Source organism: Haemaphysalis longicornis, unplaced genomic scaffold (genome assembly GCF_048455015.1).
Source record: "Haemaphysalis longicornis isolate Haplotype H1 unplaced genomic scaffold, Haemaphysalis longicornis Haplotype H1 scaffold_17, whole genome shotgun sequence".
Lineage (NCBI taxonomy): Eukaryota > Metazoa > Arthropoda > Arachnida > Ixodida > Ixodidae > Haemaphysalis > Haemaphysalis longicornis.
Genome location: NW_027526276.1, coordinates 8,089,167 through 8,116,517, shown reverse-complemented (window position 1 = coordinate 8,116,517; position 27,351 = coordinate 8,089,167). Strand labels below are relative to the sequence as shown.

Genomic DNA, 27,351 nt, shown 5'->3' with positions numbered 1-27,351 from the left:
GAAGGTCGTGTTTTGGATTCACCGGTCACGACGGTTGGTTTTTTTTTCCGGCAGCGGCGAAAGCCAAAAACTAGCCCCAGTGCTTCGAGACTTCCGCGTACGTAGAACTTCACGTGGTTAAAAATTTATCCATACACTTTCAGCCAGCCCTCATGGTTCAGGCGCTGCTTCGACATGTAGAACCACAATTTGAATATAAGAAATTAAAAAAAAAGCATAAAAACACGGCACTGCGCATTGGTACGTGCCAAACTTCGTAACCGCACTGCGCTTCTGCTGTAATCGTGTTGCCAGAAACTCGGTACCCGTCGGCGAACTAGTGCACTTATTAACCTTTTCCCGTGAATCGTAGGCTGATGGTTGGGGTCGAGAAATGTGGGTGTCTCCAATTCCGCTTTTTGCCTCGCGCTTGGACTGCAACATTTGCTTTACAAAAGGGTGTACTGAAGGGCTTGCTTGTACATTTTAGCGCTCCAAAACAGCGGGGAAGATGGGACTAAGGGCTACGGCGCCTGTGTCATCTGTTCCTTCCTTAGTCCCGTCTTCCGTGCTGTTTTTGAACGCTAACTTGTTTTACGTCTTGTTCTTATCCTATGCTTTTTAGGGACGAATTACCTTAAAGGAGCCATGAAGACAAAATACAAGTCGGGTTTATTAGAAAGACTGCTTAGTCCCGATAACAATGATACCAATATCATCGAAATCTTCGAATAAATAACGGAGATATTAAAGAAAACGTGTGAAGCAGTCGCGACCCCCTAGCCAATTTCCCGCAACTTTTCTATGACGTCACGGAACCTTGTTTGTGCGATTGGCGGCCGCCTAACTGACCTGTCGCGACGACACATGACTGGACGTCTGTAATGGGGCCTCTTGTTCCATTTGACCGCATCACTTGAATGCTAACGTGCAGTTAACGCACTGAAAATTATGTTTTATTGTTGGCCCGTATGACGCCATTCTTGCTCATAACACGTCACTGGGGCGCAAAATTTGAAAGTTTTTAAATTTTTCTTGCTTTTTTTTCGTTAAAAAACATCTTTTGTGGCTGTAATCGAGCTGAGTGAGATACTGAATCCCAGTTCTTTCAAATTAAACGATGTTGTATTTTCTCTTCATGGATCCTTTAAGGACGAGGCTTGTCCGTCCGGCGTCCGTGCTGACGGCAGAGCACCGTGTAAATCGAAACATTTGTGAACAAAAGGTTCACGAAAGGTTAGAGAGAGAGAGAGAGAGAGAGAGAGAGAGACTCATAGCACCATGTAAATCGAAACATCTGTGAACAAAAGGTTCACAAAAACTGAACAAGAACAAAATAAAAGGTTCACAAAAGGTTAGAGAGAGAGAGAAGGAGAGAGAGATCCAATCTCGCGGATCCAATGCGCGAGAAGCATTGGATCCGTTTGAATTGGATTGGATTGGATTGGATTTAGATTGTATTTATTGGGATTGGGTAAATTCAATTGTATTTGATTGGATTGGAAAGGAAATAGTTTTAGCAACAGTAAGCACTCTCACGCGTGACTTACGGTAAGAACGATCACCAGTGCTTCGCCCACTCGTCATGATTCACTCCGTGGAGATGCGCGATTTTTTTTATGGGAGCTCGTCCGAGCAGTGACGTAAGTGTTGAGACATGCCAGGCGGAGACGGAAGTGTTCGCTCCTGCACACCAATAAGAAATGCAGCAGGGAGTGTACTACACCCTATTTACGGACACAAACGCTGGCCGCAATGACGCAGGCGACTTCCGGGGATGCCCCAACCACAATATTCTCACCCTCTTTGTTTATCTTCCAAGACTTAACGTGTCGACACTGGCCTACGGAACTAAGGCACCCTCAGCATCAATTCGTCTCCCGCCCTGGTACCATCGACCAAGTGGACAAACAACGTCCGTGTATACCGAGACCAAAATACGACCTCGTTAGTGGGTAATAGTTAGCGGCCGACGTCAGGCAAGAAGTCGCTCCCGCCTCTTCACCTATCAGGCGTTTCTTTCTGGCTCAGGGCAGCGGAACAGGAAGCTGTCTTGCATGAGTACTTAAGCGTGTGGCACAGGTCGGTCATGCAAATTAGGCGTTCCGGTCTGGGCCCGCACAGCCTCTTGCGTCACGTACTCGCACATCGACCACCGTTCTCGGCTCTTGTGCATTTAAGCAACAAAAAAGAAAAAGAAGGAAAGGCGTCTTTGAAGCGAACATTCAGCGTTACTTCAGCCGCATTTCCGCGGTGAAGACGTGGATGAATAAAGGCCTTTAAGAAATCGATCGCCGGCGGTGATGGAGTTTTGTGTTTTGCTGCGTACGTCGCACGCACACTGTTTGATCGATGGCCTGCCGCCGGATGGCCGAGCCCTTGACTATGCATGCTGAAGGTTCGGAGTATAGAGAGACGTATTAGTTTAGCTTAGGCATCGGAGCAGACATGCCGGCGGTGTTGCTTTATATTGCTGCCGGGAAATGACAAAGTTGAGAGCCCAGTCGCAAGTTTTGGGGAGCTTTAATGAGGTTATTGATTTTAGACCCGAAAGGCAGGGCTGTCCGATATGTTTGGTTTTTCGTGCGTTTGCTTAGCAAGAAATGATTTCGTAAGGCAGTAAGGGGACAAACAAGACTTCAGTATAAAGAGCAGTGCGGGGAGAAAAGGGTCGAAATTGAAGACGAGATTAATTAGGCAGCGCACCGGTATGAAGTTTGGTTGCACTTAACATGGTATTAACGATGCCTGCACGCGAAGATACTTCTAATAGCAGGCTAAGCGATGTTATATTCCAGATGCGTTGTTAGGTTTGTAATATTATGGTCGTTTACTTGGAGGGAAAAGGAGATTAGCAGATTGGCAGAAGATAATTGTCTCCTATGGTACGTAGAAACTTTACAAGGGGACACTGTCTAAATTATTACTTATGTTAATCGCGTGAAGTACTATGCTCAAATCTTTAAAAGCTTGGTGCTGCGCCATTCTTTATTGCCAGAAACTTCAAAACAGTCTGAATTGCCTATAAAAAGCTAATAAGCAATAACTCTTTCCCGCATGATTTATTTGTCACCGCACTTGGGAAACCATGCACCAAACAAACATAAATATGAACGTCCCACCTGCGTAGAATTTATATAGTAAACGCGCCATAACCTCTACTAGATTGGAAATATAAAATAGCGCCCCCATCATCGCAAAGCAGAGCACTGATTTCCGTCTCACGTAAGACATTTCAGCGCAGATGATAAATCTGCACCGTTTGTATAATCTATCCTTCACCACCTGTAGTTATTTTAGCCTGTTACTTTTTATGTCTGCATAGCAATTGCGATGAATCATGTATATATTTAGTGAACCAAATTGTCGTTGACATTTTGTACTACACGTTTAATTTACAAAATATCAAAAACAATTTGGTTCACTAAATATATACATGATTCATCGCATAGTAATCGCGATGGATCATGTATATATTTAGTGAACCAAATTATTTTTGATTATTTTGTAGTACACGTTTACTTTTACATCAATCATGCACATTTTATTTGTATCCTATAACCTGAGTCGGTGTTCGCGCAGTAATGTTTGGCAATGACCCATTACAATCAGCATTCATAAGAGCCCAGATATTTTTATACCAATGCTTTTGTGCAATGATGTGTGAAGAAAAATAATAAAATTGAAGTGGAAAAAAGGTCTAGCGCCCCTTTCTGGCAGAAACATGGTTGAAGCACCAAGCTTCCTTCAATACCAGGGTGTCGAACCGGAACCTAACCAAACCGAAATCCGGAACTGAACCGGTATTTTTGCCGGAACTCAACCCGAACCCGAACCGTTATTTTTTGAGCACGCTGAACCCGAACCGGAACTGAACGGAAAAAGAAATAACCGTTACCGGTTTATGCCGGAACGGTTCGACCCTCCGTCGTTGATACTGCAGTAACTGCACCGTCAATGCAATTCAGGCCTTTTTTTCTTCCAGGTACCATCAACCTCGTACCCGCTCGCGCACTTTCCCTTCCAGACAATTCAACATTATCACGCTCTATGTAACAACAGGGGAAATGAATGAGCACCAATGTAGCAATGGTCTGTTGCCGCTGGAAGCGCGAGCGTAGTGCAAGCTGACCAAACGAAATGTCATGATGGGCAGCTTGCAGGGGATATAAAACGCGTCTGCCTTTCGCTAGCTGCGACTTTATTGGAGAAATAAGGCTGCAGGAGTGCTCCACTGCGCAACAGCGAAAGCCCACACCCAATGTGTGCAAACGTTTTGCATCTCCTAATATGTTTAAAAGGTCCGACACCTGCAATAGTTAATACTTGACAATTGGGAGCACAGAAGCTGCTCAGTGGCTGAGCCGTTTGCTGCCGACCACAAGTTGCCTCGATCTCCCTTCCACACGACCGTTTTACTGAAGTAGATGGAAATATAGAACGTCCGTGTATCGAGATTTTGATCCACGTTTAATATCACCAGCTGGTTAAAATAAGCCTGCCAGCCTGCAACATCAGCTGCGCCTCGGAGCAGAGGGCATCAAATGCGCCAGGTTTTGAAAAAAATGTGTTTACACGGAAAACCACAAAAATGAAAAGGTGAATCACGTTGTTGTTTTGAAACATTACGCAAAAAGTACGTAAAACCGAATAAGTGACAAAAAAAGCACCAAAACGTCCATATTGCTCTTAACTTTCCTTTGCCTTGCCTTTCACAACCAAACGTGTCATCAATACAAAGGAAGTGAGTTCCATGGTCAGTTTTTGAGGACAGTACAGTGGATAAGTTCCGTTTTTTTACAGATACAGATAACAACAGATATGTCAGGGAAAACTGTTAAAGTGCACACTTAATCCCTTGCAAGAAACTGCTGCCCTCGACCTTGTTTTGGAAGCAGAAACACGTGCAGAAAGGCAGGCCGCTACTTCACACTGTCCCATTCGCCCAGCGATAATTTTTTTCTGCTTCTTCTGCAGTTTTGTATGTTTCAGATCTGCTTTTTTTCGAAGGTGCACTTGTACTGACTGCCTAACTCGCTACATTACTTCTACTGCTACTCGTTCCGGAGGAGAGTACTGCTGTGGGCGAATTAAAGAGCGTCTACCCAAAAAGTCCCATCTCATGCTTTCAAATTTAAGGCTTTCAAGGTTCGCGTGTTGGGCGGTACCATAGCGACGTTTGCGATTTCAACAAAAAAAGAAAAGAAATTGAAAATGAAATTCAACATAAAGTCTGGGCGAGAAAGTAGGTGGTAAATCGTCGTCACTTGGTTTGTTTTTCTAATATCTCGTAATTGATTAAAGTTTGCTTTTGCAATTGCACCACAGCCCTTGGGGAACAGCAGCATTTTGAATTTTTGTTTGTCTCTTGATTTGACTGTCGTTTAAAACTACTAAATGTTTTTTTTCTCCAATTTCAGTGATAAATCAACTCATCGAACCGGTTCGCGAACAGGTTCAGTACGTGCATTTGTCGAACCGGAACTAAACCGTAACGAAATGATTTCACCTGAACCAGAACTGTAACCGAACCGGTATTTTTTTTCTCAGTTCAACACACTGTCCGATACAAATGCAAAGTGCACAATCCAATCTAGCAAAGTCCAAATCACCGACAACGTTGGGACAACCCATTGTGATGCTATCATTTCGTGTCTATGAATCTGAATGTGCTGCGGGTAGCTTAGGGTGGTGGTTGGTTTGGGCTGTTCATTGGTTAATTAAGAGGGTGGCGTGACCAGCGCGCCATCTGTGCGCCTCTTAGAGAACACTTTCATCATTATTGTTTAACCGTATGACGCTAAACTGCCTTAGTCCACCACAATAGAACCCGTTATGAATCTATATACACCCCGTTGTTTGCGGAGTGTGTTATTCGTGTTTCGAAGCGTAAAGCTGGCTTTCCGGCACGGCGCTTTTTCTTATTCGACACCACCACAAGTAAGACGTCGAAAACTTAGTTTTACAGATGCCATGCAGCTTCGCGAACAGCGAACTGCATCATGACTGCATGTTTGGCCTGGCGGTGATGTGATTGCACTCTGGTGTTCGATATTACCAGCATATATTGTGCTTACATTCTTATATTTGGATGATAGTGCCACTTTCCCGCGATGACGTCAGGCTTGAAATCACGCTGAAGGGAAAAGCTATATCAAGGTGAACACAGAATGACAAGCAGTCTGTCTAATATATCCCCCTCCAAAGATTTATTTGCGGCGTAACATGATTCTTTGCGTGGTTTTTGAGGTTTCCACGCCTGCAGCATTCTCGCTAGCGGCTCACTCCGCGTTACCATGAAAACGGCACTCCCTCCGCCTCTCCGTTCTCCTCGTAACAGAACTGATGGAGCTGGTGACGTAGATGCCGACGTGACCGAGCCAAAACGTCACGTAGAGGGAGGTACATACCGCTAAAACCTGCACTGTCCAAAATTCAGAGACGGTGGCATGCTAACGGTGAAACGATCTATAGCGGCAGCTGTTTACGCAGGGCTATAATATTACCCTATCTATGCAAGACAAATATGTCATACGGTGGACCATGAAGCTGCCGATTTGAGACGAGGAACAAGTACGCAGTGTTTGGAGGAGCCGTCTGGCACATTGGAATTTTTAGGCCTCGGGCAGAAATCTCGAAATTAGTCCATCCACATCTTAATTTCAAGTCCACATCTTGATTTCAATTATATATTACCTGCTAAATCATACGTACATCGACATAGCGAGATTCCTCCAACTCACCTTATGCTGAAGTAAACAGGATCAGAAGAGCCATCAGCTTTGCTATCTATGGGCACTGCTGTTTTCGGTTCTGATCAATAAAACCACGTGCCGCGGAGCCTTACTAAAAATATATATAAAAAAGCATTGGCCTCAATGCAATACCTCACCATCCAAAGCACAATAAAATTATCCGCCCAGGCGTTTACGACTACGCTATCTTGTTTGTTGTCCCCCCTTCAGCCATTTCACTGCCAACGCGACCTCTCTTACGCACCGCATTTGAGGGTCACCGGACTTGCACCGTGCAGCAATTTCTTTGCAGAGAGCTTCGGTTACTCCGATGAAGCAGCGGCCGTATACAAGGGTCCCCTACACGCGCCCTGCCATTAGCCTGCAGCGTGGCAATATTTCATTCCGTGGCAACGCAACCTTCCGCGGGGAACACGAGGAGGGAAAACAATGTGGAGGGCATCCTTTTTCATTTGTGCGGGCTTTAGCGGAGAGATGTACGACGATGATGAGACAGAAGCGCGCACGTGTCTCCGGAAATCAATGCATGGGCGCAGCAGAGGAGAGAATAGGCGGTGGGGAAGCAGGCGTTTGGAGTGAGGGCCTGGAAGCAGCTCGATGACAGTCAATGGCCATTCAAGGCAAGCCGTATGACACGACTCCCCCCCGGCGGCGAGTGCAATGAGTGTTGTCCCCCACTTGGCGCTAAGGGGACGCTAATGATGCATGCACTACACTTAGCGCGGGGGGTAAGCGACCGATGACACACTGGTAACCGGTTATTAGAAATAAATGAGCAGGGAAGCAGTGATACGACAGCACAGACAAAGAAATCTGGCGGGTTGCTATTCAAATTGTCCACGAAGACAAAATACAAGTTTGCTTCTTTCAACAAGCCCTGCTTTGTCCCGATTAGTTTCCCTCGATTTGTCTACGATGCCCGAGAATCTTGTTTGTGCGACTGGCGGCGATCGACCAAGCCTCCGCGCCAAGAAATATGGTTGGGCGATTGTTGTGGGAATCTAGTTATTTTTCATTGTATCACATGAATTATAACGTGCGGTTAGAACAGTGGTAAAAGTGGTGACGTAGCTGCCCCATGTCATGGTACTCCTGACCATATTACGTCAGTATAGAGAGAAATTTGAAGTTATTTTTAAATATTTCCTGCGTTTTCTGTGTGGTTCGCAAGAGTATTTCGTGTGTGCGGTGAGTTACTGAATACCAGATTTCCCAAACTGAATAAAGTTGTACTCAGTTTTCGCGGCCGTTCAGTTAAAAATCGAACGGAAGTTGTGCATTCGTGTGTAAAACTTCCCCGTTTTTGTTGCCGTTTACTCATGGGCGCTTTCCTCGTATTGTCGAAATTACGCACTGACCTGTGCAGGCTTCGTGGATATAAAAAAAAGAATTAAATTATATATTAAATAATAACCGGGCAAAACGAATGTCTGATTATAAATGCACTATATAAGCCTCTTTAGAAAATGCCTCGGAGATAAAAGTGTGGTTTGGGACGTTCGCCACGATTGGAATGAGCAAACATATTACTGTTTAATATCACCGCCTGCGTGTATAACAAAAAACAAATAGTTGAAGTTTGTTGAGATGAAGTTTTTTAACATTTTCACAATGCGAAGTAACATCTCTAGAGAAACCACTTGTTACATATCTTTGTCGCGCTGTGGTACGCAACGAAGCATAAGCAACACAAGAAACTCCGCAGACCAAAGTGTCATTGATATAGCGATCAAACGTTTCTGCTGCGGCTTAGGCGGCCTATTAGCGTACATGTTTATGTAACTACGTTCGTAAAAGGTTGACCTTCCTCGTTTCTTTTCACCGTGGTACGCGTTAAACCCAATTTACTGCAGCTCGAAGTGCTTACAATGCTTCGTCCGCCCCCTTTCGGCAGACCGTAGCCATACCTTCAGCCGGCCACACTGTTGTGTCGTGTTTCCATTTAACTTTATCTGCCTTGACGGATCAAGCACACTCACCGCCTTGCCGCCATTCAGCCTATGTTCACCCCGCCGTCTGCGCCCTTCACGATGCGGTCGTTGCCCGAACCGCTTTTCATATCGCTTCGATCCTTCAACCAAACGACCCTCCCACGTGGCTTTTACCGCATGTTTCTTTTATTCGTCGTCGGGCTTACAACTTTTCTCTCTTGCAACGATAAGCAGTTGCTGTAAGCGAAGATCTTCTGGTCAACGCGGCAGTGTGGTACAGAAGGCGTCAGCACCGGTGGTCACGTATTTCTAGTATCGTCGAAGGGCAAACCACTTTTACATGCCTTGCTAAAGTAATCTTAGAGAAGCGCGAAACCTCCGCAGAATCAAATTACGTCCAAGTTCTCAACCAACCTTCAAAGACCCAAATCGCAAACAAATAACCAACCCATTCTGTGATTTTTCGTGCAATAAGTAAAACTGTCTACGAAAGATCTAAACTTATACCGATACTCGGTCTATGAAGTAAAGGCATACTATTGTACTCACAATCGGCGCGTATATTGTGTTATCTGGAACTGTTCCTTTTTCGACACTTTCAAGCAGCCGTTTGTCACAATGGAAACCTCGTTCCAAGAATGGATAACCATGCGTCCGCATGAGTTATCAGAACTTGTTTACGGGGAAATGCGTTACTTTTTTGAGAGGACGTGGTTGGTCCTGCTGGGGAAACTTTCCGTTGAATAATGTCTCCTTCTTCCCTAAATTTTCCGTGCGTTCTACTTTGACGGAATACGTAGAATGACCGTCATTCGTGCAATATCATTGTTGTTGACGACTCGCAATTATACCTTGATAAAAAGGTCTTTAATGCTATCTGTTGTACGTACTGCGGACATGGAAACGCAAAGAAAAATTTCCGCTCGAGCCAGTATGAACAGCACGCCGTACTTGTGGACAAGTACTTCGTACCACGTTGCTTCTACTGCACTGTATACTGCTTCACATAGCTCAGGGAAAAGCCTCCGAGCAGCACAAGGTGCCTTCAATGAAGATGTCTCGAGAAACAGTTTTTTTAGAGGCAGCGAAACATGGTTACCTTGGATTTGAAGGCCGCGCAGGGAGGGAGTTCACCACGCGCTTCAGTGGCGTGACTGAGTTGCTTGTCGAGCCCAGAAGGGTTTCGGACTTTCGCCAGTATTTGCCGATGACGTTACAACGGGGCCCCGATTGAAACCCTTGTGGAAACCTCGGGAGGGTGGGTGCGTGACGCGGGCACATTTTGACATCGCGTCCCCCGCTGTGGACGCGCATTGCTACGTGACCCCGTAACCTCCAGCGGCAACGCAGCTGGTCTATCTATATACAGTGGCGTGTTCGAGAGACCCGTGACTGTAACGTGACTCGGTCCGATTCAGCCCGTGGCATCACTGATTGGCTCATGGTTGTACCTAGCCTTGAACCAGCAGCCAGCTCGATAAAAAGGCCCGCTCTTGAAACCTTGAACCACAGGCCAGTAGACAGACACACTGCGCGCTTGAGTCCGTTGCCGTCGAAGATGACGTCGATAGCGGCCAATGGAAAAGCTTTGAAACCGTCTAGTGATGTGTCGTTTATCGTTTTGAAATAAGCCAGCTTTCAGGCCTCTCCCCTATCTAGGTGGTGTTGCTTCAGGCGCCTTCCCTACCAACACCTTATGCCCAAAATGTCAGGCTTTCAACCGTGCGACTCTCCAATCATATTCGTGATTACGTTTTGAATCTTCTTTCTCTACAAAGTCACGTAGTCTTCACTAGCGTAACACGAAACCAAAGAAATCGTTTTACTGGGAAACGAAGGAAAAGTTGTGAAGTCAAGGTCTTCCTCTCATGTAGAAGTCGTCGCTTCCACCGACGTCTTTCCCGCGCCTGCACCGTGCACGTTCCTCAAAGCGTTGTTTGCTGAACCCTTAGGCCCCTGTTTTCTCGGACATTACGCCGATGCCTTGCAAGCCCTTGCGCATTAAGTCGCCTTTTTTCCTCCTACCTCCCCCTCCAACGACAGCGTTCTAGTTGCGTGTGTGTGTCCCGTCTTGCGTAAGCACAGATTCTATAACGCCGTCCCGACGCGGCCATTGGTTCCTCTCCGTGCCCTATTCCCCGGCACCTATAGACAGGGCGGGAATAAATAGAAGAGCGGGAAAAAAAAGGGGGCATAAAGGTGGCGGGAATGGGACGCCGATCGGCAGGCAGGGCCATTTGCGAGCCTATTCCATTTACGAGACGGTGCAGAAAGAAAGATACGTACGAGTTGGGCTGCAATGGCTACATAACCGGCCGCTCGATCGGCTCCATTTCTCGGGGACGCTTGCTGAGCCGTTTGCGGAGGCGAATCAATAGAGCGTGCGCGAAGTATTCGAAGAAGGGTGTGCATACGTGGGACACTGAGTTTTATATACGTATACGAAGGGGGAAGGGAAGCGCATTCGAGGGTGACAAAATTACGACCGGTTTCACTTTTCTTCGGAATGCTGAAAAATGAAGGTGGAAATGTGAAAATGAAGCGAGGATCGCAGCGGAGTTCCCGGAAATAATGCTAGGAAAGGGGTAAAATACCCAGCGAGGCTGTCGGTGAATTGGATATTGATAAAGGAAGGGCATCGAATGCGATGCGATATATAAAACGATTGCGGAGCTCTTGAAGGAGATGTTCTTGTGCTGAAAGGTGTACTCTGCAAAGAAACCGTGATTTTCCGCCAAGTAAGAAGAAAATGATGAGAGTGAGAGAATGTTAAACGAGACTACTCGAGGACGCCAGGGGTTTAGAAAGTTCCAGTAAGTTTTTTGTTCTTGCTCCATCTGCACTCGCGCAGCATCGCGAAGAGAGGATGTACTTCTACGCATCGAGACGTTTTTCGGGAATTTGTCAGCAGTTCTTCCGCTGATACATGCTCGTCGGCGACTGGCCCTCTGTCCGCCATGCATCCTGCGTTGTCTGACATAAACGTACGAGGTAGTGTGCGCCTCTCCTCAAGGAAAGTGCCAATTGCGTCCCGCTCCCCTAACATTAGGAACCCAGCCCTCTTGACTGACTAATACATGTGCTAAAAAAACTCAAGCAACCTCTGCCCTCAGTGCAACAGAAGAACAGACCAAAAGTGGATACTGTCCTATACTTCCCATTCGCTACGAAGCACAGCACTTACAAAACGGCATGTTACTCTAGAAATTGAAAAATAACACCAACCACGTAAATCGCAAAACTCGAGAAGCACCACGCAGAAAAAACTTAAAGCGTTACTTTTAGCACCAAACACGTAAAAGCAGGCAGCCACGTTCATTCAGTTGTCAGAGCGAAAAAGCTACTACGCTACACCTTTCGAGCTCGTTCATCGTGCCACAATGACCTTCAGCCGCCGCCGCGCACGCTCCGCTTTTATTCATTCCTGCTTTGCTGGTTGGTGCCTTCGCTTCTGCGGTACCGCGAGACTTGGTGAGGGTGAAACGGCTCCTTCGCCTGCGCTTGACTGCTCAGTACCAGCTGGGCCGTCACTGCAGCGAAATTTCGGGAAGGACGTGACAAGGCAAGGGATTAACGGCTGCTTTGCCACCGCTTGGTCCCTCGGTCGCTCACCGCGCGATCCATCGATGGCTCGCCGTTTGGGCTGTTTGTGCATGTACTTCAGCGCAAGCGAACGGATGACTTAATCCTTCCGGCAGATATACATAGACGAGTGGGTGCTAAATCGCAAGCAAAGGCAAATTTTCACGAAACGTTTCACGCGTGAAAACTTGGTTTAGAGAAGCGTTAAACCTGATCTATTTTGCTTTCGCATTGACGAGCAGTAAAAATGTTTAGGGGTTGTCGTAGATTATTCTTCCGCCTTGCGACTCTGCTTCGCTTTACAGAGCTGTTCATGCCGTGAGGAATTACGAGTATTTCTGTTTGAGCCTGGCGCATTGCGGCTACGTAGAGTTGCTGCGGCGCCTAGAAAATACGGCGCACTACTACGGCTTCTTTTCGTTTGGTTAGTCCCACCGTCCTACTATAATCATACCCTCGTTTTAAAGGCCGCTTCCACAAAGGCAACTCTAACTAGTTGGACTTAATCCCGTACAAGATTAAGCCTCTTTCGATTACCTGAACATATCCACGGGTTCACGACGTGCATACAACAAGAGCTACTGAGAACGCAGCGTGTGGCTTACCTCTCCTGCGTGCCAGCCAACGGACTCGCACACGCGCGTACACACTGAACTTGATCCCTACTTTGTTTAGCACGTGCTTCGCAAAACAATTACGCCGCACCACGCACACCGGCATCTTAAGCGGTCGCTGATAGCTTGCACGCCCAGAACGCCATGTTTCCTGCTAAAGCACGCGTCGAAATAAGACAAAGCGCCGAACCTTAATGTCTTTCTTTAACTCGCGCAAGACGCGGAAACTGGCGGTATAGTTTGCCACGGCGCGTGTCCGGTCCCGCCCTCTGATGTTTGGGAACGGCGACAGCTAATCGAGCCTGAACTGATCGCCAGTAGGTACATCCTCGTCTTTTTCCGCGCCCAAGAAGGTGGCAATGGCACGGGGTATTTGGGCGAGGAAGTGGTCGTACGTCTCCTATGAAAGTGTTGACGGCCGTCTCACTACGAGGAAGGGGCGGAAACCCAAACTGCATCAAATACATCCCGTAGCTACGGCATAGAAAAAAAGAGAAAAGAGCTGGAGTTGAAATCGAAAGACGCGACGAAATAATGCAGCCGCTTTGAGACACGCCGTACTCCGGAATGCCACGAATTGTCTCGGGTTAACTCCATTGACCTCCAGCCTAAAATATCTACCCTACCATCCTCACGGTTTCTTTTCGCCTATGCTATTTGCGCACAGTATCTATCAAATACGATGTCCAAAAAAAAAAAAAGGACAGTGCCATTTTTTAACCCGAAATATCACTGTGATATTGTTCGGGCGCACAATTTTTTTTTTCGTAAACAAATGTAACTGTTTGCTACACCGTCAATGTCGTCAAAAGAGGACGCGTTGGCTGCACTTTTAGATGTTTGGAGCGCTCATGCTTAAATTGACTTCGTGTTCACGGATTCTTTCACGGGTTCTTTGTAAGTGCGGTTGAATCGAGTGACTGAGATAGAGAGAAAAATTTCCGTTTTAGTAGCCCAAGAAAGGATATCATCTTAAAAGAAAATGCCTAACCCATTGCACACTCCCGCAACGTATTTCCCTTGCACGCAATTGTTCTAAACACTTCAGGTCGCTTCCTTGCACATCTAGGTGCCGTATATTATTGCCCTATTTTGAAGACAACAGTCTCGCTTGGGCTACTTAAACTCCGAAATTGTGGTCTGTCTGTGGGTTTCTCGATTCAGCCAACTGGCCAAAAGTTAAATGAATTCCTGAACGAGACGTTTATATAGGCACAATATTTCCAAACTACAATAATCTGGTACCACACTTCATGCCTCTCAATATTTGTAAGCGAAAAGGAAGGCTTAGGCATTTTTTAGGCGAAACATCGATACATAACTGATACTAAGCAGTTCTCTTTTAATTAAAAATATATGTGGGCTTGCTTGTTACGACAGCAAATAAAAACTCACTCAATGTTTTCACCAACAAACTACAGAACGGGCTCCCTCCCGAGCCTTGAGGCGGCATTTGGAGCCCAGCAGTAACGAAAAGTCCAAATTAATGTAACAGGAGCAGTGAAAACACAGAAAACCGAAATTGAGCGGAACAAATCCCCCTGTTTACCGTGGGAGAAGCCAGACGGGGGGATAAAAGCACGGCAGGTGGGCGGAGGGGAAGACGCATTTACGTGACAGCGGCGGCAGAAGACTCTAGTCTTTCGACGACGTTTTCAGCAGATAGGCAGGCTACTTTCACGTAGTTGGTATGTATAAGCGCTCCCCTCCTCCTATTCGAAGTTTTGTGTATTTTTTTTTCGGAAATTTATGAAAGGTTTCTCGCCTTGCATGCGCTTCCCGAATTAATTTTGGGAGCATCCAACAAAATAAGGTAGAGAGGCCAGGCAGCCTCCACGACTCAGCCTTGAAGGATTAAGAATTCAAAGGGTCTCATATGCTGTCCCTAAGGCGACTTGAATATCCCCGTTCTTTAGCGCAAAGAAAACTGTAGGTACATTCGAGGCAAAATATGCGGAATTAACCGACAGCGCCCGCGTTGATTTAGTTAGGAACGCTCTTTGGGTTTGTGTTTACGATAGTAAGCACACAAAAAAAGTGGCAGTGCAACGCCGGTACGTGCGGGAGGAAAACCAAGCTCAAAAAGAACAGATTTTCCGCTGGTGCAGTTTCAGGCAGGGGGCGCGCGAGCACTGCGAAGGCGGGAAATTTGAATTGCATTGTATGATAGCAGTGAGCGGATAAGGGCGCTACAGCCCCTTATGGCGAATCACTGCTCCGCACCTCCGACACTTTCCACATTGAATGGGATGGCTTTACTTTTTTGTCACAGAAAATTATCCACTTTGATTAGCCGGCTAAATTAGTCGCGTAAAGTAGCTGTTTAAATATTCGCTGGTATGACTAAGGTTAAATTGCTGTGGCTCAATTAACTGTCATACTCCATACTTCCCTCTAACTCGCTGTGGGCGTTCGGAGGTTCTATGTGTCTTTGAGGCCGTATGCGTCCAATGACACGCTCTTTTCTTCACCATACGATCCTTGTGGATGCCAAGGAAATTGAAGGCAGACTGAACGATGAGACATATCAAGTTTTCTTTTGTCTTAGAAGTTGTCTGCCCGACCGCTGGCCTGTACCCTTCCCATTTCCTACCTCTCGTCTTATTTCTAAACACCGCTATCTGAACATCTAATCTAGCTTGCTCACAACGTTCAAAGTAACCAAGTACACGTGTTTTTGGTTTAAATTAAGAAATTCACCCTTCTAATTCTCGTGAGGACGATCGAAGTAAGGGCGCTTGATGCGAGTTTTAATGACGCGTTGCGGAAAATGAAAGATAAAACTCAATAACGCTGCATTCTCGCGCCTATATGTCGCACCGTCCGGTACGGGCGTCGGCCGTTTCCATAGAGACTTGGTTTAAGAGCTCCGAAAATAGAGATGCAGCCTGTAGGAAATGAAAGCCGATAATCGATAGCGACCAACAACTCGCCGACTACTATCTTCGCAAGCAGCAGCGTTGTATACGTGATTGCCAAGTCCGTTACCCGGGCAGAAAAGAACTTTATGCCGTGACATTTTTTTTCGTATCTCCATTGCTCTCGAAGGCCCCACATATACGCTATGTTGATTGTCACGGCTTCCAACGCGTCCTTTGATTAGTGGCGATTTTGTAACGCCTTATAAATGGCAGCGCCGACGTCTCGACGGCACGGCACAAACAAAAGCAATCTAACTTTGAGGGACTTGAGCAACCGGCGAAATGAAAGAGCGACCTACACGGCTGCGGCAGCAATCGAACGTTAAATGAGGTTCTGAAAGGCGTCCCGCAGGCGTCGGGATTGGAAGCAACGCACTTTACTTTTCTTTCCTTTTGCAGCGCTTGGTGTCATTTCGCAAAAAGAAACAGAAACAGCGTTGTTGTTAGCAGTTTGAAGCCTTGACGAAAGTTCCAGGAGAAAGGAGGGTGGAGGAGTGGAGGAAAGGAGAGTGGGGGAACTGGATAGGAGAAGGGGAAGTCGGGAGGAGAAGAGAAACGAATTAGACACCGCGAATATGTCACGCTAACTCGCACTGCTAATGCAGACCACACTGCATCGATTGGGAAATGACCGCTTTAAATTTGTGTTTGCGTTCAACTGTGTTTCATTACAGGGTTTTTTATTGTCGCTTGCAACGTGTTATAGAAAAACTTCGAAAAAAGCATTTCTGGTTTCATTGACTGGCTGGCTAGTGTCGGCAGCAATAGTTAGACGTACCGCACAACTCAGCAAACGATAGCGTGAGTGACAAAGAAAACAGGTACAAATAGATATGCGGGATTACGCAATTCACTTTCGGGGACAAAGAAAAGAAAATAGATTATTTATCAAACTACACCACTATCTTCCAACACAACACGCTTCATGGCCGCAGAAAAGTCGTATCTCGCGGTATAGCATTCCAGATAAGAGTACCATAAAGTTGTATTAGCTCCCGCCCGCAGACATTTTGTAGCGTGAGATACACTGCCCGACGTTGAGCAGTTCCGCGTGGCTCCTGGAGAGCCGTGCTGCGCATGCTCGAGGGGCAGTGACGTCTCACAGCGCACAGCTGGCGCGCCGAAGCCGCCGCCGCCGCCAGGATTGGATTAAATTGGATTAAATTGGGTTAAATTGGATTCGGTTGGATTGGAGTGGGTTGAATTGGATTGGATATTGTTTTAGCAGCAGTAAGCATGATAATCAGCTACTCCTAGACAAGAGGAAACCTAAGAATAACCAGCTGAACCTTAGCTAACGATACGTATATCCTGGCATAGCCGACCTAAGCCACTGGTAGTTTTTTTTAGCTACCGGTAAATTAAAGCAACTGTTGGACGCAGCTCTTGTACTGGGCGCCGGTAACTTAAAAATGCTTAGTGGCAGAGGGTCGCCATGTTTTCCTATTTCGTGTATTATATATCCTAGAGGCTGCTGCTCCCAATTTAGTTTATCTTCAGCTTGTTTCTGGGGATTTTTGCCCTTGAGCTCTGCATGTCTTTAAAGCGAAGAATAAATAGCTAGTGTTGCAGGTAATTTTTCAGGCTCCACTGGCCCTTGAAGCACGGGGCGTTGGAAAAGGAACGTACAGGCGTGCGTTTGCTGGTACCACGCGGTCACCACTCAAATCGCACGTCTCTCAAAACCCGATTTGGACCTCAAGCTGACATATCTCCCCACTTGGGTAGACTGGGCATCTTGATTAGGTTAGGTTAATAATGAGCCCCATTTGCCAGATCAAAATTTCACTCGGACCTTAAGCCTAAAGCTTATACGTCTCATCACTTTAGATGAGTTAGTAATAAGCGGCATTTTCAAGATCAGTGAATTCAAAATAAATGCGTGTACAAACGTGTCTGTCTTGGGGATGACAGCCTTGAGCGCTCAAAATAAACAAAATGTTTTTGTACCTTGCAAGTAAATTCTCTGTCACCCCATCCTCGTACGCCAAAAAACCTTCGAGGATCATCCATCTTCACAGAGTGAAATTGGTTTTTGTTTCATCTGAGGGTTATTAATCCCAAGAGAGGTCGCGGCGTTAAATTTATTTTCATTTTCAGCTTTTTTAGTACGATTTCTACCCTTGACCTGCACCTGTCTTTTTCTTCCCATCCCTCATTTCCTGCTAGACCAAACTTCGTGCACACGTCGTGCATGCGTCAGCGCGTCCTGAGTGATTCCTTGCGCTTATATATGGTGTGGACCTTTTCTGTAGAGAATAGTAGAGGTAGATTGTGCTCATGCTGTTCCCTCAGGTCTAAACTGCAGCCTCGCAAACCACCGTAGGTGATACTGATGGGAGCGAACGTTCGCACTAATTCAAGGTTTGAAAGTTGAATTCGACTTCCGTACTTGAACAGTGCTTCATGGACCTACTTCCCGTTTAGTCTTTCGCCTGTACACCTTCCAAAGTAGAGGTACTTACCAGCACGAATAAAGCGTAGAAAGGTAGATTTTTACTTGAAGTACACACCTGTTCTTCCTTCATTAATTGCATTCGTCCTTCCTTCCAAGCACTAGGGGTGCAGCGGAGGGGGAAAAAAATATCATAAAATGGCTTCATCGCTTGAATAGGCGAAAAATTTTCGAGTGAGTGCTCCAACTAAGAGCACTGGGTGAAAGGTTACGGGCTGGCTTTTACAAGGAATGGGCTCAGCTTATTTGCGTCAACAGGGAAAAGCTCTATTTCTACTGCGCCTCGTTCGATCACCTCTGTGCTCTCAGCCCCACGCACTACTCTGGACCACATCGCCTTCCCAAGTGGTCATTGGATGCTGCGTACGGAGGTGTCGCGTCTTCTACTACGCTTCCTTCGGGAGACTGGATTGGCGGATTCATGGAGAAGTGGCGATGGCCTTGGCTCATAAGGCGACGCTCGGCCGGAGCAATTTCCTGCACATCTTGCCAGGCTAACACCGCCTGATACAAAAAACAACAACCACCAACACCAGAGGTGAATTCTGAACGACAAACCCTTACCAGTGACTCAGTGGCTACGGCTTTGTTCTGCTGAGCCCAAGGTCGCTGGTTCAATACTGGCCGCCGTGGCTGCTTTTCAGATGGAGGCGAAAAGCGATAACGACCGTCTGGCGACATTTCTGAGCGCAATAAAGATCCCCAGGTGGTCCATATTAATCCAGAGCCCTCCACTACGGCGCGCCTCACAGCCGAAGTGTAGCTTCGGCTCGTTGGACCCCTAAAATTCAAAATTAAATTCGAATGTCGGCAAACAGGTGTTTTTTTGGGTTTCTCCTCAACGAAACGGATGAAGTTCGTAAAACTGCACCCGTAGATATAAGAAAACGACAAATATCGCCAAAACTGCGTTGATTTGCGCATTTATCTTTATAATCAAACGTGCAGCTTCCATCAAATTCTTTTAGCTTTGCTTTATCTTGATTTTCGCTGCGTATGAGTACCTCCTGCCCTGCCGTAAGTATGGTTTTTATAGTTGTTTTCCACCGAATTTCATCGTGAACCACACTCCTTTTTATCAGGTGTCCTCTGTTTGCGTAGCCTTAATGTACGTGGTAAACAAGGACACAAAACCTTTTTTGGCGGAGCATGCTCGCTTGCGAAAAAGTGCCAACTAATAAATATAAAACGGCGGCGCCATACCCGAACGAATATTTCAAGGCTTCTGCTGTTGTACCGCCGGTGCCCAATTGAAACAGATTTCCCTTTGCGACCGGGCGGCGATACGTCCGTATTTGCGTAGGCAGCGTGTACGTGTACGATATGGCTGTTACTCTGCGCTCGTACGAATGTATAGTGAATATATATATACAGAACGTCGGGGCCTGTGACATCATGGAGCTTTCGCGCGACCGAAATTGTTTCGGGCATTCGCTTTGACAAACAGCGTGTTTGCCTTTCAGAGCACACTCGTTGCGTTAGCGTTGAGGTCTATAGCATGTACAGAAACCCACCTATAAATCGCCAAGCCACCTTCGTCAAAATGGAATTTCTCTATTCTCGACGCGCCCAGATGGCAACCGCCCACAGCACTTGCCACTTTATAAAAAAAATTTTATTTTATACAAACGTTTTTTTGGGCAAAAGAAACCGCTTACGTAAACAACTTCGCACGCATGTACGCAAACAAGATTAGCTGGGTGCCCTATATATAGTCCCCGCATCTTCGTTTTCAAAAATAATTTGATTTTCGGTTCTAGAGATACAACCTGCACGCCGCAGTTATTTGTAGGAACGCGGAAATATGGAGGACTCCTTGAGGTTGTTAGTATCGGTTGAAATCTCGACACAAGGGAGTTTTGGTTTTTGCTTCCATCACTAAATAAATTCATCAGGGCACTTAAGTCTGCCTAAGTGCTTTCAAGGCGGAAGCCTGGTGATATTAAATTCTTTACTGATATATACACAATGTTTGCGTCTGTTTCTCCGCATTTGGTTCTTCGTCTTACTGCGCGAATTACGTCATCAAGCAGATTGCTAATACTGTAGAAGTTTCCCCAATCATACAGCGACTTAAATACCTACGAAAGTATCAAACGAAGGGAAATTCAAACAAACACCTCCATACACAACTCTAGGCTTGCTTTAACATTACAGAACACCACAGACGAACACTGCAAGAAACGCGGTTAGGTCACAGATCTCTTGCACGCATCCTCGGGACGCCCCATTATATGGCCCCCAAAGGACACCCACGATCCCAACGCACTGGAGAAAAATTCCTCGCCATCTCCACTAACGTCAAACCTGGGGAGGAGCGAAGCATGCAGTGAATAAGTGCATCCTTGCCGCCTTCGCGTTTTTGCAAACAGAGGTCAAACCGTTGGCGGGTAGAGGTAAACTGCTTTGCTGCAAAAGTCTCGTGTCTTTGAAGCACGAAGCTCTCTAGCGCGAAGCGTAAACGAATGCCCTGGTGCTCTTTAGCACGCATTACGTTCTAGCGCGAGGCATAAACGAGTTTCCCTGTGTTTTAGTGCCGTAACTACATGAGGCGACAGTTACGATGACGACGTCAGGAGACGCCAGTGGCGCCAGCCCCTAAGGGTCTTTGCCCCTAGTAGGAGGCAGCCGTGGCCAACTCCACCCTCGACTTAGCGCGAGCTGAATCGAAGAGCGAAGATCGGGGCAGCTGAAAGTGAGGCCCTAGAAAGAGGGCTCTACTCCCACTCTAACCCCCTTCCCACTTCCCCCTCACATAAATAAAGTTTACTGACTGACTGACTGGGCACGAAGAGTATAATACGCCCCAGCTTCCCTAGAATCAAGGTTCTGTGTGATAGGTAAGCGCCTGTTCTGCTGACCTGCGATCAGGTTCAGGTGTCAGGCGGCACCCACTATTCTGGAACTTTTACGCTTCCACTTCAATGCTTAGTGAAGTGGGCACATTAGCCCCTGAACCCGCCAGATTTCTGGCCACAGTGTCCCCCAAGTGGGGATGTGCTTCGAAGAAAGCAACAACTTTTGTTCCACTGCTGACAACGTGCGGAGAACGCGCAGTAGTAGTGCATTGCGCGGCTGACCCATCGGATGAAAAGTGATTTTAAAGCAAAGCCTTTTACCTCTACCTCCCAAAGCTTCGGTCACAACCGTTTGTGTCAACCGAAAACTCCCGCAAACAAATAAGTTACTGGCACCGCCAGGAATCGAACCTGCAACGAATAGACATACGGAGCGAGAGGCCGTTGTCTCACCGATTGAGGTACGAGCCCACGCCGAGACGGGAGAGACAGACAGTGCACTCACCGAGCGCATCTGCGGGTTTACCCCCTGCGTTCTCGCTGATTGCCACGGGATAGCGTCACGCGACCTCTCGCGCCGCTGTTCGCCCCGCCCACGACACGTGTAGCTGCCGTGTGCGCTTCTTAGTCACGCCCGGAATTATAAATATAAATGGAAGCTCACACCAACGCATGGCATCTCACTTCTCCTTCGTTGTTTCCGCCCATCTCTTCGCTTCCGTCGACAGTGACAGAAACGGAGGAGTGAGATCGTCATACACCGGGTTTGAGCTTATTTCAATTTTATATTAAAAAATAGGTTTCCACTCATGTGCTTCACCAGTACAAATCAACCAACCACAATTCATAAATGCTGCACTGATTTAACCTAATCGAAGAATATCTCTGGGATGTAATAACGGGGGTGGTTAAGCGCAAATTACTTATCTCTGGTTTCACTCCTTGTAGACCCACGTGTGTTATTTCAAGTGACGTCGCAGAGGTGATCGTTGTGGGTGGCGTTTACAGCTTCGCTTTCCAACCACTTTCACCGGGTGTATTTTAGCGCATTTTTTTAAACAGTGAAGCTGTTTAGCAATTCGTTGATTATGGGGTTTTACAAAACTCGGTGCAACGGTATAAAGAAAAAAAAATCACCGGCACGGGCCGGAATAGAAACTGTGTCTGATACATCAACGAAGTTAAAGTCAGTGGTCTTACCCCCTCGCCTACGACCCTGAGTTAGCACCCGAGAGTCAAACGGCTTAGTCACTCGGTTGTGACTTTGGCGAAAGGAACCATGCCACCGGCTCGACACAGAACACGTGATAGGGTGCACGTTGCACCTGAGAGCGCCTAATTTATGTGGGCGCATTCCGTTCGTTCGCTTCTTCGATTTGCTTCTTCGCCGTTTTAGCAAGAAAGATGGAGTAAAGGTCATTTCGGCAGCGAAGAAGTAAATTGTCGCAATGCGTTTGCCGAATAATGCTGCTTTACATACAGATGAAGCACATCCGAGTAGCACTTTTGCACCCTCAGGCTATAATCACAGTCTTCACCGTGTTAATCATAGAACACGTTTGGTTTTTGTTCGGCGCTGTATTAGTACCAGTGCCGTTGCCATTTAAAGCAGTCGAGGCATGACATATTTATTTGCTTCGCTTCAGACTTAAATCCTCTGACATGCCTCGATACCAGGACCTTTCCGATCTGTCAGGAACAGAGCATTACGCATTCAATATACAAATCAAGCTCCCAATATGGAACAAACAAATGCGGCCCAATTTATATATTCGCACATTCTTTAATCTATTCAGGTCATCATTAATACCGTTATCTCTTTTGGCGTTAACAATTATCTCTCATTGTAACATAGTCTGTTCCTTTCGAGGGCAGTCGCTGCTAAACTGGACAGTTTTAGGTCTTCCGCGATGCGTGCTGGTCACAGAAGAGGACATATACGTGTGCGTTACTCTTTCCTCAATAATGCTTTTGACGTTGCCATTCAGGACCAATACCCACCGTAACTTCTGGATTATGGGGTTTAGCGCGTCGAAGCTACGCCCGGGTTATGATGCAAGCCGTAGTGAAGGTATCAGGATTAATTTTGACCAGCAGGGGATGTTTAACGTGCGTCGAACCGAAAACAACCGAGCGTTTTCGCTTTTCGCCTCCATAAAAAAGCATACACCACGGCGGGGTTCAAACCCGCGTCCTTGGGCTCAGCAGCCCTACGCCTTGGTCAGTGAGCCACCACGTAAGGTACACCTTGTTCTTTACCAAATTACTATATTTTCCTCGGAAGCCTTTTTGTTTACTTTACAAAAATGGCGGCAGGCTTGCATTTAATGTGAGGCATGCAGCGGTGTACTCCAGGGTTCTGTACTCGCCCAGGTGCTATTTTTTTTGTTTAGTGCCAATACGAATGGAATTCCCGCTGCTTGAGGTACTTTTATTATATCTTGATGGCATCAGAATGTCCGAAGCTGTGCCCAATGGTTTGAAGCTGTGCTGTTGTTCTGGGAACGAACTTTGAGTATATATCCTGTAAGTTCAGGCAAAATATACTCCTGGCCACTAAACAGCAAACAGTAAGAACGATATACACAGGCAAAACTTGTAACACTATATTTTCATGCGTTAAGGTAATGTCTCCAGCGCATGTAGGATAGGCGAATGAGCTTGAAGACAATGGAAGGGCGGCAAGGGTGGGAAGGATAAGCTTTCTACGTTATTGTGTTAATCAATATGTTCTGCATCATACGCTCTTCCTGTTCTGTGCCCAATTTGGCGGACGTTGCCGGTGATTGAGGTATTTGTGAATGCAGCCAATAATTTATTTCTTCAAACGCAAATATTCGCGAGTCCGGCGTGCCAAAACACGCCAAAATAAGAAACAATGTTATGAAACGTCAGACCTTTCTACAGTACTCTGTATTCTCGGCAGTTCTGAGTTGCTGAATTTCGAAATAAAAAATGACCGTCAAATTTATAAGTAATAAAAAAAGAACATTTCGCCATAACTTTCGGTTGAAATGATATCATAAAGAAGAAAACGCGCAACCGCGCGATCACGCAGTTAAGCGCACTAATGCGGAAGATGTCAAAATACGAGACATCGCTATGATCCCTGCATTCGTCGTTGCTCTGACGCAGTTTTACCACTGTAAAAGATCGCATAAACAAATGTGTCTCGTTTGGCGTCCAGAAAATAGAAATTAGTGTCGAAGAATGTGCCAGGTGATGTTATTCTGCGTGTCTACGTCAGTGAGTGCTTTCACCCGCAGCACCGAGTTAAAAAAATAACAAAAACTGCGGAATGTATGTACGCAGCATTCAAACTCGGCAGGTATGCAGTACGTGTCTACAGTGCAGAGCGAACGACCCCAACCTGTTGGGCTCGGAAAGCATGAAGCAGTTTTCTTCGCATAGCTGGGAAGGAACTGATACCACGAACCACAATGCCTGCATGTTCTGTTGAGCCTGGGATGAAGTTTTGGTAAGAGCTATTCTCTTCAATGGTTATTGTCATGTATGTGTGCTAAAATGCGGCTCGCTCTTCTCGGTATTCTACCATCTGCTGGAAGGCCTGTTATTTCTACAGGGAATCCCATTCAGCACCATTTATCTAGGACACCCCCAACCTTCTTACGTCACTGAATAAACAGTTGTCAGTCGAAAATGACAAGTAAAATTTCTGTTGTTTGTCGTATCTTCGCCTGTCGTACTGTCGTCTTGTCGAATTCCGGTCATGTCGTGACTGATGTTCCATCGGGCCGAATTCCTGTCGTGTCGTGATCCTGATGTTCCTTCAGTAGTTGCATATGGTTCGAATTGTATTGCCTATTGTGAATAGTAGCGTAAAATGCAGTTCTGTTGTGACTATAGGGATGTTTGTCGTTGAGAAAATTGACTTTGTCGTTACGACAGAAATGTGTTTCGTAACAACAGATGGCTTTGTCGTAACAACAGGACTTCTGTTGTCACAAGAGGGTTTTTTTGTCGTACGACATGAATTCCTGTTAGGTTTTCGCGGTATTCCTGTTGTCATTTTAGACTTGGGAATTGCCTCCTGTTCTCGACTGGGCTAGTTTTATCCCGTCTCTTTGTACTGGTTGGAACTTTACTCCCTAGTACACACCCCTCCTTGAGTTCTCAGTATGAACTCACGAGTATGAACAGTGCAAGTTCTCAATTTATACTGTTTTCTCCCTCTGTTCTACTTTTTCTGGCGATTTGTTTTTTGGTGGGTTTCCAAGTAACCATTTCCGTTGACTAAGGCAAGTATCCATCGTCATCTCGACCAAGAGGGAGTGCATGCGTGGATGCAAGAACGCAGGTGTTACGCTCAATGAAAAACCAATGGGTGCAGACATAGCACAAAACGAATAAAAACAAAGTGAATTTGAGTATTTACTCCAAAGCTAATTTCGCGCGATGTGTAGATCCGGCATCTGTGCAGCCGCGCTATTTATGTACCAGTAAGGAAGAGCGGGATGTGCCTATTGTTTGGTCTGTGAACTGAACGTGTTTACAATTGAACTGAAAGAACGTGTGAACTGAACGTGTGATTCAGTAGGCAATTACCGCTCAGTTTCATTAACCAGCATCTGCTGTAAAATCACAGAACATGTCATATTTTCAAACCTAGAAAACGTTCTTGATTCATTCTCTTTTTTTCGCTCCTGTTCAACGTGGGTTTAGAAAAGGCTTTTCCTGTGAAACTCAACTTGTAACATTTACAAACGACATTCATTGTGTGCTTGTACCGGCATCTGAAGTTGATTGTATACAATTTTTAGAATTTTGCAATGCATTCGACGAAGTGTCTTACCAATTGCTTTTGGACAAATTACGTTGTCTTAACGTTGACCTTCATGTATTAATGTGGATTGAGTATTTTTGAATAATTGTTTTCAATTTGTGCATACTAACAGCCAAAACTCTTAAACAGTTCGTGTTACCTCCGGTGTTCGCCAAGTTTATGTGCTTGGCCAGTTACTCTTTCTCATTTTGTTTAATGATCTGCCTATGAATCTAACATTTCCAATAAACCTTTTTGCTGGCGATTGTGTACTATACCGTGAAATAAAAATCCCTAACGATGTTCTGTTGCTCCAGGAAGATTTTAAAGCGGCATCTATGTGGTTCTCACAGTGGCAAATGACCCTAAATTTGATTAAATGTAAAGTAATTCACTTTTCTCGTTGTGAATTCTCTTGCCGTTCTTCCTATAGTATAAACACTTTTCCTTTGCAATCACTAACGTCGTACAAATATCTTGGCGACATTATCACATAAAAATTGTCATAGGATATGCACGTCACTACTATCACGGCCAGTGCTGACTGCGTGCTTCGGTATATCAAAAGAAAATTTTCCAAAAATTCTCAATCCAATAAATTCATTTTGTATACATCACTAATCCGTAACAAACTCGAATACGCTGCTTCAGTTCTGAACCTTTTTTTTCAAAGTCGTTAATCGTTGCCCTTGAAGCTGTGAAAAACCGCACAGCCCGTTTTAATCTTTCGAACTACGGCCGGTCTTCCAGCGTAACGCTCATGAAAAACTCCCTGTCATTTCCGTCCCTTACATCGCGCAGAAAGATTTCGCGCATGTGCCTTTTCATTGAATAACTGCGCTTGATACTTCACTTAAGAGCGCTTTATTCACGCCACCGAGTTATATCTCATCCCGCATAGATCATTTGCGACAAGTTGTCGTGCCTCAATTCCGTACTGCTGCAATTCATTCATCCCTAAAACATCATCGGAGTGGAACCAACTACCATCTTCCTTGATGATTGTTGTGAGGCCGCGTGTTAAGCAGGCGGGCGTGTGGCCCACGGAGGAGGATCAACGACAAGTGACGCAATGGGTCGAGGACAACTAAAAAAACATATATTCTTCTGAGTACACACAAACACTGTGGAAAAGAACTGGCGAGCTGATCGGCAACAAAAAGCAGCACACGCGCCACGCGGACGAATGGCTATAACACTGAAGTCCGAACCAAAGTTCGCGCGGAAGGAAAAAACGAGGGGACACGCTCACGTTCTAGTATATTCGACGCGGGCTGGGATGACGTCGATGGAACGCGTGGAACCTCGGTCGAACGTCGCCTGTTCAGACGTGGTGGTCGCAGGTACAGAATGTCGATGCCCGCGCTAGTTCTTGGCCACTCTAGGCCTCGCCCCGAGTATTGGCCCGGAACATGCCTCCGGATCTCGCCAGCGGGAACAGGCACCCCGTGTTTCAGCAGAGGGACCCCGGAGCAGCTCCCGGGACGATTCTCGGAGTACGGCGCAAGCACGCTCCTGGCTTGCCCTCCAACC

The 27,351-nt window shown here is 46.2% G+C and overlaps 1 protein-coding gene across 4 annotated transcripts in view; it reads left to right on the top strand.

Annotated features, from left to right (window-relative positions):
- LOC144166412 (uncharacterized) overlaps window positions 1-27,351 on the top strand; it is a 314,257-nt gene that overhangs the window by 164,457 nt on the left and 122,449 nt on the right. For 2 of the 4 annotated variants that reach the window (XM_077695939.1, XM_077695938.1), the window contains exon 1: window positions 24,488-24,513. The exons of the other annotated variants lie outside the window; for them this stretch is intronic. In XM_077695939.1, coding sequence (XP_077552065.1) covers window positions 24,503-24,513 — 11 coding nt within the window. In that variant the 5' untranslated portion in view covers window positions 24,488-24,502. Of the gene's footprint in view, window positions 1-24,487; window positions 24,514-27,351 lie in introns of those variants that run through there. 4 annotated transcript variants of the gene reach the window in all.